Here is a 10,607-nt window from a genome sequence, read left to right on the forward strand (position 1 = left end):
GCCGAACTACGGCAACTCTGATTCTCATGTTCAGATGAGATACGTAGGCACGAGATGCGATGTCTTGTCGAGTTTGACTAACCACTAACACCTTATTCTTTTCTCTCACCCTTGCTGTGATTGAGATATCCCCTTTCTCTTGCCCTAGTTGCAATCGAGATCCTTCTTTTTCCCGTGTCTGTTAGCTAGAAACCTTGACTTAGGGTTGATTTTGCATGACAACATCTAGGCTCGAGTCGTAGTCTCCCTAGTTGTGTCTCCCTCTGTTATCTGGTTAGGCTAGATCCTTGTCCCTGCGTAGGGGAACTACATCGCCCTGATCTTCATACCAGATGAAGTATGTAGGTGGGAGATTGAGCTGATCTCTCCGGGCGCCTTTTCTTTTCTTTTGTGTGTGTGCTTGACAGTTATAGGCTCGAGTCCCCGACTCCCTATCAACTTGTTGTGTTGTTGTGTGCTTGGAAGCCGATGTAAGTCCATCGAGTGGCATTTGGGTTCCAGTGTGTGTGTGTTTAGGTTCGGATGCTGATGTAAGTCCAGTGATTGGCAGTCGGGCTCCACGTTTGCCTGTGTCTTGTTTGTTTGTGTGTGTGTCAGCCGAGCTACGAATGCTCTGATTCTTCTTCGTCCAAGAAGATACGTATGCATAGGATGCGATATCCTAGCGAGCATGTGTCGTTTCCCCAGTCCGAACTACTTCGACTCTGATGTCTATGCCTGATAGACTAAGTAGGCCCAGGATGCGACATCCTGCCGAGTCAGTTTCAGTCAGTTTCTTTTGTCTCTTTCAGCCAGTGTGTGTGAGTTTGAGCAGTGTTTAGCAACCAATATTCTTTCCTTTTGTGCGTGGATCCCGTAGAGTACTACGGATGCGTAGGGGTGCTAATACCTTCCCTTCGCATAACCGACTCCCGAACCCATTCTCTTTGGTCGCGAGACCATGTTCTTTCCTAGGTTTACTCTGAGCGTTTCCTTTCCCTCTTTTGGGATAAATAACGCACGGTGGCGGCTCTGTTGTTTCTTCTTTTTCCCGCCGGTTTTTCGCGTAATGCGACAGCAGGTTGATAACTTTGACGTCCTCCTGGTGTGGTTGAATGACCTTCTCTTCTTGTCTGAGTAATCGGGCCAACTCTTCGGGGAGTTCACAATCTTCCCCCACTTCGTCTTCAGCTTGGTAGATTGGACAGTCAAAGTCATGCCAGACCGTAGCAGTATCGTTATCAATGGTCTCGGTGGTGTCTCTGCATGTTATGATTTATGCAGTTTATTTAGAAAATGCATGCATAAAAATTGATGCCATTTTATTGTAATAAAAAAATGAAATGAAAGGAACAAAAATTTGAATGCAAATCGCCATTTTATTAATGATATAATTTTTTTTTGAAAGATAAAGGAGGCCCTATAACACGCCATTGTGCCTTGGGCAGAGCATAAGGTTTTGTCTAAAATAATAAAATTACTTTTGAAAAAATTGGGGTACTTCCACAACCTTTCAGTTCGTCAGTTCTTCATTAGGTGCGGCTTGTCGTATCCAGCTAGACACCCCTTCTTCACGAACTTCATCCCTGATCATCGCCACCTGTTTGCCAAAAATGTGGCCAGCGCTGGTGAACGTTTCTTCTACCGAAGGAATCTGCTCCTTGTCGTGTTGGTTACCGGTTTCATTTGATGACGGGTCATACCCTAAACCAAACTTGTCCCGCTTCTCTCGCACTTCCACCACTTTGCCCCAGTCTTGAGCATTTTCACTTTCCATAAAAGCCTTAGCTCCTTGCCACGAGGCCATGGACGATCCTGATTTCGGGGTCTCCAATGCTTGCTGGACGGCCTTCATATTTACCACTTCCAAGGATTGCAATGGTGTCTTAGTTATCTCACCATCCACCTCGATATACCGGAAAGATGTTAAGTGGCTAACCAAGATATCCTCCTCTCCTCCAATCACAATCATCTTGTCATTTGTAATGAATTTTAGCTTTTAATGTAAAGTGGAAGTGATGGCGCCTGCGGAGTGAATCCATGGTCTCCCAAGTAGGCAACTATAACTGGGATGTATGTCCATAACCTAGAATGTGATATTGAAAATAGTTGGGCCTATTTTGATCGGTAAGTCAACCTCCTTTATAATTGTTCGCATTGAGCCATCAAATGCTTTTACGATTAGAGTGTTGGGCTTCATATTCATCCCTTCCATTGGTAGCTTTATCAAAGTGGTCTTCGGCATGACGTTCAGTGAGGAACCTGTGTCTACTAATACCCTTGATAGTATAGTGTCTATGCATTTCAAGGAGATATGTATGGCTTTGTTATGGTTCTTTCCCTCAACCGGCAGTTCATCATCATTAAACCCCAAAAAAATTCTAGTGGTTACACAAGCTATCACATCGTCAAATTGTTCTATTGTTATGTCTTTCGTGATATGTGATGCGCTTAACACTTTCAACAACGAGTTCCTGTGTGCTTCTGAGCTGAGTAATAAAGATAACATGGAGATTTTTTAAGGTGCTTGATTCAATTGGTCCACCACTTTATAATCACTCTTCTTGATTATCCTCAGAAATTCCTCGGCCTCTTCATGAGTGACTGCAGCTTTAGGAGACAGGTGCTTGTCTTGCATTTCTTGATTAGGGACGGGGATCTGGACAACAACTTCCTTCCCCTTAGCTCTTACAGAAGCACCAGCAGTCCTTGGCGCGAACACTCGGCCACTACGTGTCATTCCAGCTTGCCCCGCGATCGAATTGATGTTTAGTTCATTGATCACCAAGGGTTGATCTTCCTGCCCTTGCTTAAAAGCTCTGGGCTGATATATCCACGGGACCGCCTTCTCATCTTCATATGCGAACGGTGCTGGAAATTCTATCACCAATAGGCTTATAGGGATTTCCACGTTAACCTCATCATAAGGGATGTCCACCACTTCTATCTCTACCTCGCCCTTGCTTTTGATGCTGCGATTGATCTGCAACTCGCCTTGATCCAACATCCGTTGTATAAAATTCCTCAATTTTTTATCGTTTTCTTCATCAGCTAGCTCCTCTGGGATTAAACCACTCTTTAGCAGCTGTGTTCCTATCCTGGCGATAGGGGTTTGAATTTCTTCAACCTTAAGGATCAATTCACCCTGATCAGTCTCCTCAATGGCACTGACGAAAGCATCCCCATGTGTTGGCATGGGATTAGTGTTCACGTTCGGGCGTCTTGGAGTGAAGGTGACAACCTTTGCTTCAATCAAGTCTTGTACCCAATTTTGAAATGCAAAACAATTCTCCAGGGTATGGCTGGGCGCTCCCATGTGAAATTCACAATGGGCGTTAGCATCATATCCTGGTGGATATGGAAAAATAGCCGGTTTTAGCTCCCTCAATGTCAGAAAACCCTCCTTTTGCAGATATGGGAATATTTGGCTATAAGGTACTAGTAGAGGATCAAGTTGCCTTCTTGGAGGCCTTGGTTTGAATTGTCTTGGTGGCGCGGTATTCTATTGTTGACGATGTTGTTGATGCTGGGGTTGATACATTTGTTGTTGCTGTATGGGTTGTTGATAAGGTATGGGTACCACGGCGGCGACTTGGCCATATAAAGCTTGTTGCTTCCCCTTATAGCCTCTGGATATAGCGTTCGTATCGCCTTCTCTTTTCTTCTGGAACCCTCCAGAACACGTTTTCGGTGCGCTAGGGGCTGCCACAACTCCTGGAATCTTTCCATCCCTCAACCCTTTTTCTATACGATCTCCGATTGTGACTAGATGCGCAAAGTCGGATGCTGCACTACTCAGAAATCTATCAAAGAATGGGTCCTTCAGTGTGTCCACAAATATTCCAGTCATTTCTTTTTCAGACAATGGTGGCTCTACCTGAGCAGCCAACTCTCTCCATCGTTTGGCGTATTCTTTAAATGACTCCTTTTCTTTCATGGCCATCCCTTGTAACTGCATTCGGTCGGGCTCCATATCTAAGTTATATTTGTATTGATGGAGAAATGCGTCAGCCAAATCTTCCCAGATTTGAATCCGCCCTTGCTCTAAGCTCATGTACCATCTTAGAGATGCTCCACTTAAACTGTCTTGGAAACAGTGTATAAGCAGTTTGTTGTTTTCAGTATGGGCAACCATTTTCCTGAAGTACATTACCAGGTGACTTCTTGGGCAAGTCTGGCCTTTGTATTTCTCGAAATCAGGAGTCTTAAATTTAGCCAGGATGACCAAATTCGATACCAAACGCATATTCATGGCAGCGGCGCCGAAGATATTATTCCCCTCTATAGCTTTGATCTTCTTTTCCAAGGCACGAAGCCTATCTGCAGCAGGATCTGGAAGTATCTTAGGTTTCGGTTGATCAGGCATATAAAAAGCGTCGTACAGGTCATCTCCCATTTCGGATCCATGATAAGTAGACGCATCATACGGCTCTGCACGATCCCCATCCCCTTTGCTTCCTACCGGTATATGAACCAGACTCTTCTTGGCGTGGGTGAAGCTCTCGTCTTGTTGGACCAATCCTAATGTGCTATCATTCTTCCTTGCCCCAGCTTCTGCATCCACAATCCTCTCTCTCTGGGCGATTGCGAGCATTGTTTCTAACAGTTGATCCATTCTCTCTTGGATCGCATTGATGTCTGTCCTCATGGTAACTTGGTTAGCCTCAACTTGCTCTAACGTCATTTTGTAGTTGCTTCGCGTCTCGTATCAGTGTTGATTAGACAGCGTTGCTGGATAAAGGGTACAAAAGGTTGGGTAAGTTTTTGAGTTTTTATGAAGCGTGATGCATAATGAGGATGCGAATGTTATGCATATTTTATTTTTAGGGAATCGTTCGAGTTTCATTAGTTGTTAGTAATTCGGAGAAACAAGAAATACTTAGAATAACAATAATGGAGTAATTTTAAACATCATTCATTCAAGTACATAACGTAGGGGTCCAAAAGGCCCTAGTTCAAAATATATTATCAAGGGAACAAAATATAAGACATAAGAAAATTAAACTACAAGCTTTCTGGCTTGGAGTTCTTCTAGTTCTTCCTTGAATCTCTTTAACAACCCTCTACAGAGCAAAATGAAACTGATTATGGCTGGAGGAGTGCTATCTTCCTTCAACTCTTCAACTGCGTCTCTTAACTTCCATGGTAATTCTTTAGCCGCCCAATTACAGAACCCCACCAGCCCATCGAGCTTTGCACGGAACTTATCCCTATCTCCTTGCAAGAAGTTTATGGTCTTCTTAAAGGATTCATAATCTTCAATCACATACTCTCGTTCCTTCAACCATACGGAGCTGTCTTGGTGTAATGACTCTAGTTGGCTCTTCCAATAGCTGGCAGACTCTTTTGCGTCTCTCACTTCTCGACACTTCTCCTCTCATATCATGGGTGACACCCTAGAGGCTTCAGTGGTTATATTCTTGAGTCGGCGTTCTTGATCCGCTTCAGCCTTTGCATGACGAACAGAAATGGTGAGTTCTTTTATCTGAGCCCCAAGTGTATCTCTTATCGTCTTGTTTTCCTTTGTGGCCAGATGCCACCAATGCTCATTGTCCTGACATTCCTTCTGGGCTTTTCGTAATTGACCCTTAAGAGTATCTAGACAAAGGTCAGCTTGTTCTAGTCCCACCTTAATCTTTTTCCTCTTATGCTCCTCTTTGTTGAACTTTTCCACATGTGCTTGAAGCTGTACATCCTTTCTCTCTAGCTCCCACTTCATGGTGTTTTTCTCATTGATGAATTGTTGGAGTCTTAACTTCAACTCTTCATTCTCTCTTTCTAATTTTTCCATGGTGGTCTTGAGTTCATCCACTTCTTCGATAAGGATATGGGTGAGCTTAGGTTCAGGAAGAAGTACAGGTGTCCGAGTGACGAATGACATTTTGATCATCTCCACCCTTTCCTTTACCCAATGAGAATATGGTTCTTTTGTAATCCCATTAGCTCGCCCTAAATCAACTCTCCCTTTTCGATTGACATTCTTCTAAGCCTCTCTTATTCGTTGGAACAAGCTAGGATTCTCAACCCCAAAGTCAAGCAACAAGAAAGCTTCCAAAGACCTTGCCTCTGGAGGACCTTCCATTGGGTACCCAAGTTGTCTTAGTGATAGAACCGAGTTATAATTTACACATCCTTGAGTTCCAATAAGTGGTAGATTAGGGAAATCTCCACAGCTGAATATGATGTCCATGTTGATGTACTCTTTGGAATACCAAGAAATATCTTCGGATCAGAGCGACCCCAATCTCTGAGGCCAACTAGTATCTGTCTGTTCTACCCAAACACCTGTCTTCGGAAGATGCTCAAGAAACCACTGATATAGTAAAGGAGCACAACAAGCAATCATTCCTTTCTTCTTGGTGTACCTATGGCTCATGTAATAGTAAACATCAGCTAACAAGGTGGGTACTGGGTTTCCGGTGAGGAAGACGCAAATAGCAGCCATTTCTATGAAACCATCCATATTTGGGAACAGGATAATGCCATAGATGGCCAATGCAATAGCAGAGTAACAAGCGTCCCAACTTTCTGCTTTTAGTAGGGTATGAGCTCTTTCCAAGAGAAAGCTTAGCGAAAATCCTTTGGTGTTCCCTTTGACTTCTATGTTAGCCTCTACTTCCCTTTCGTCCATGTGAAGCGTGCTAGTAATGATCTCAAGGGGAAAATATTCATCTATCCCTTCAAACAGTGGCTTGTTCTTCATAGGAATCCTAATAAGACGCTCGAATTCCTCCAACGTTGGTGCTAGCTGGAAATCTTGGAATGTGAAACACCTTAAAGGTAGGTCATAGAATTTGGCCAAAGTGACTAAAGTTGTATGGTCCACTCGTTGGTTGAGGATGCTGAGTAGATTGTCATAATTCTTCCCAAAATTGATTATGTATACCGGGTGCATCTGGGAGACCAGGTCACGCAAGCTCCTTAGATCGGGATCTTTAAACTTGAAAGAGTAAATGTTTCTCTTGCTTGATTCCATGCTTCTTGAATTCCCGCAACTTATGATACTCAGATTCCTTGGAAATAAAATAATATGAATGTTATGTTATGAATAATGCTATGTGTAACACCCATCTAAAATACCCCAATAATTAATTAGAACAACAAAATATGAATCAGAGTAGATATGTAATTTCAGGGTGTCACACTTGACACTTCACACCATTCACCAAAATCACTTGTCATGCTCATTTATTAATCAAAATAAAACATTGCACAATTCGCAGCGGATAGAAATCTAACAACATGCAAACCATGTAACACATTACATGTAAAATTGTTCAACAACCAAAAATGAAAAACAAAGTAAAACATCCCGTCCCGATGTTACATATACCAGAGCATGACCCACTAAGGAACTACACTAGACTCCAAGCACTAGCTTCTACTCAATCACTGCTCGTTACCTGAAACATAATTGTAAGGGTGAGTTCCTCAATCGATATAATAAGCATTATAAAATATCATGTAATGCTAAGTAAATTAACACATTCATCACCCTACTCATATCACACATTCAGCAACGGCAACATCAACTCATAATCATACTCAACACAAACACAAAACACACGTATAATATTGGAATACATCCATTCATATTATACGCCATACATACATTATGAAATGAGACTCCATGCATGCGGTACCGACTATTCGTGAACACATAGTTCAACCTCACCGATCAAACCCAGATACGGCTACCAAGCTCACTAGTCTCACTCATTTGAGACCTAGTGACTCACTCACTAATTCCTCACCATGGGAATTAGCTACCACCATAAAGGCTATGCTATGCACGCTAAATAACCTAGCATGCAAACATCAACAACAATCCACAATGAACATATGCTCACACTCTAAGCCATAAACAGTCCATCCACAATTGCATACATAATAGATATATTCACAGCATTATGCATACCATCATACATCATCGGCATATTTATCACAGAATCATATCATGGCATGCCAAATAATAAATCACAGTATTAGCACACTCTACTAATACCTATACTGCTCAAAACAACGGGAAATGATCCCTACTATATCATACATCAACTAAATTACATCACTCAGCTGAAACGACCAAAACTGCACAACAACAGCTCAGAAAAATCAAACTTCTGCCCATACACGTATGCCTCATGCCCATACGCATATGGCACATTTCCTAGCCAAGCCCATACGCGTATGGCCTGTCTCATACGCGTATGATACGCGTACCACTTCTCCCATACGCGTACCAACAGAGACAAAACTACGTTAGAACATCATCTTCTTCATTCATACGCGTATGGCCTCACCCCATACGCGTACCACTCACAGGCTACGCGTAAGTACACGCGTATCAGCACCAGTCTCCTCCCCTCCAGGCCATCTCATACGCGTATGGCCTAGTGTCATACGCGTATGACCAGAAACCAAAATTCCAGATCTGCTATGGGTTTTTCTCTGCTACGAGATTTCTCAAATCCAACCTCTCACAGTCCAATTTTTACACAGCATTCGTTCATATTATCTAACACAGATCATACCCATTCAATTTCACAATTTCTAACCTTATTACATCTAATTCCTACGAATTTTCTTCAATTATAAACCCATATCTCATTCATCCATAAGTTCACAATTTGCAGCATTCATCATCCTGATTAGAGTCAATTCAATGGCTTATTACTACCCATTACATGTTAACCCATAATGCCCATTAAACGACGATAAACCCCCTTACCTGAGTTAATCCGGCAAATCCTTTAACTTCAAGCTTTTCCCTTCTTCAACCCTTTTTCTCTTGCTCTTCCTTTTTGCCCTTTTTCCACTTTTTAGTCGCTTCTCTGTTTTCACGTGTAAAAACCTTTTTACTAAATGGGAGTCTTTACCGATTCCAAAAATCGTTCCAATTCCAACTTTATTATTCCAATAATAATAATCCAATAATATTCCAATTATTTAATTAAATTAATAAATATACTAATAATAATATATATGAAGGGTTTATCTTTTATTTTGAAAAATAATACCCTCTCATTCATATTATCATCATAATATACTATTAAACTTAAATTAAATAATTATCATATTTTATCGGGGTGTTACAACTCTCCCCCACTAAAAGAGTTTTCGTCCTCGAAAACATACCTCAAGCGAATAACTCTGGATAAGACTCCTTCATCTGACTCTCAAGTTCCCAAGTCACATTGCCACCTGCTGGTCCTCCCCAAGCTACCTTTACCAAAGCAATCTCTTTACCCCGCAACTGCTTCAACTCTCGATCCTCGATCCTCATAGGTGATGTTTCAACAGTCAGGTTATCTCTCACCTGTACATCATCTACTTGGACCACATGCGACGGATCAGGAATGTACCTCCTCAACTGAGACACATGAAAAACCTCATGCAAATTCGCAAGTGACGGTGGTAAAGCGATACGATAGGCTACCTCCCCTATCCTCTCCAAAATCTGATAAGGACCAATAAATCGAGGTGTCAACTTCTTCGACTTCAAAGCTCGACCAACCCCAGTTATCGGAGTAACACGAAGAAACACATGATCTCCCTCTTGAAACTCAAGTGACTTCCTCCTCTTGTCGTGATAACTCTTCTGACGACTCTGAGCAATCCTCATCTTCTCCTGAATCATCTTAATCTTTTCCGTAGTTTGTTGAACAATCTCCGGTCCAACCACAGCACTCTCACCGAACTCATACCAACATAAAGGTGTCCGACATCTCCTACCATACAAAGCTTCAAACGGTGCCATACCAATGCTCGAATGAAAACTATTGTTGTAGGTAAACTCAATCAAAGGTAAATAACAATCCCAAGCACCTCCCTTTTCCAAAACACAAGCCCTCAAAAGATCCTCCAGTGACTGAATCGTCCTCTCAGTCTGACCATCAGTCTGCGGATGATATGCAGAACTCAATCTCAGCTTAGTTCCCAAAGCCCTCTGCAAACCTTCCCAGAACTCCGATGTAAATCTAGGATCTCTGTCTGAAACAATACTCGACGGAATACCATGCAAACTTACAATTTTCTCAATATAAAACTCAGCTAATCTCTCTAACGGATAATCCATTATGATCGGAATGAAATGAGCCGATTTTGTCAATCTGTCAACAATCACCCAAATAGCTTCAAAATTCTTAATTGTCCTCGGTAAACCAGAAACAAAATCCATACTGATACTATCCCACTTCCACTCTGAAATAGCCAACGGTTGCATTAGCCCAGACGGCTTCTGATGCTCAATCTTTGACTTCTGACAAGTCAAACAAGAATAAACAAAACTCGCAATTTCTCTTTTCATTCCCGGCCACCAAAATAACTTTTTCAAATCATGATACATCTTCGTAGCCCCAGGATGAATACTCAGGCCACTACGATGTCCTTCCTCAAGAATACTCTTCTTAAGTTCGGTAACATCCGGAATACACACCCGATTACCAAATTTCAAAACACCATTCTCATCAACTCTGAATTCACCACCTTGAACTTGATTCACTAGAGTCAACTTATCAACCAAAAGCACATCGGATTTCTGACCCTCTCTAATCTCATCCAGAATACCACTCGTTAACTTCAACATTCCCAATTTAACACTATTGTGAGTACTCTCACACACCAAACTC

The 10,607-nt window shown here is 42.1% G+C and overlaps 1 protein-coding gene across 1 annotated transcript; it reads right to left on the reverse strand.

The window, feature by feature from the left end:
* Nucleotides 1–6,208: 6,208 nt before the first annotated feature.
* LOC127095122 (uncharacterized) lies at nt 6,209–6,955 on the reverse strand. The gene has a single exon (XM_051033856.1). It carries the CDS (start codon nt 6,953–6,955, stop codon nt 6,209–6,211), a length of 747 nt encoding a protein of 248 aa, XP_050889813.1.
* Nucleotides 6,956–10,607: the final 3,652 nt, after the last annotated feature.

Source organism: Lathyrus oleraceus, chromosome 6 (genome assembly GCF_024323335.1).
Source record: "Lathyrus oleraceus cultivar Zhongwan6 chromosome 6, CAAS_Psat_ZW6_1.0, whole genome shotgun sequence".
In the NCBI taxonomy this organism is placed as follows: domain Eukaryota; kingdom Viridiplantae; phylum Streptophyta; class Magnoliopsida; order Fabales; family Fabaceae; genus Lathyrus; species Lathyrus oleraceus.

Excerpts from the sequence above, each read along its gene's own strand:
- LOC127095122 (XM_051033856.1), bottom strand. The coding sequence starts at position 6,955 with ATGGAATCAAGCAAGAGAAACATTTACTCTTTCAAGTTTAAAGATCCC.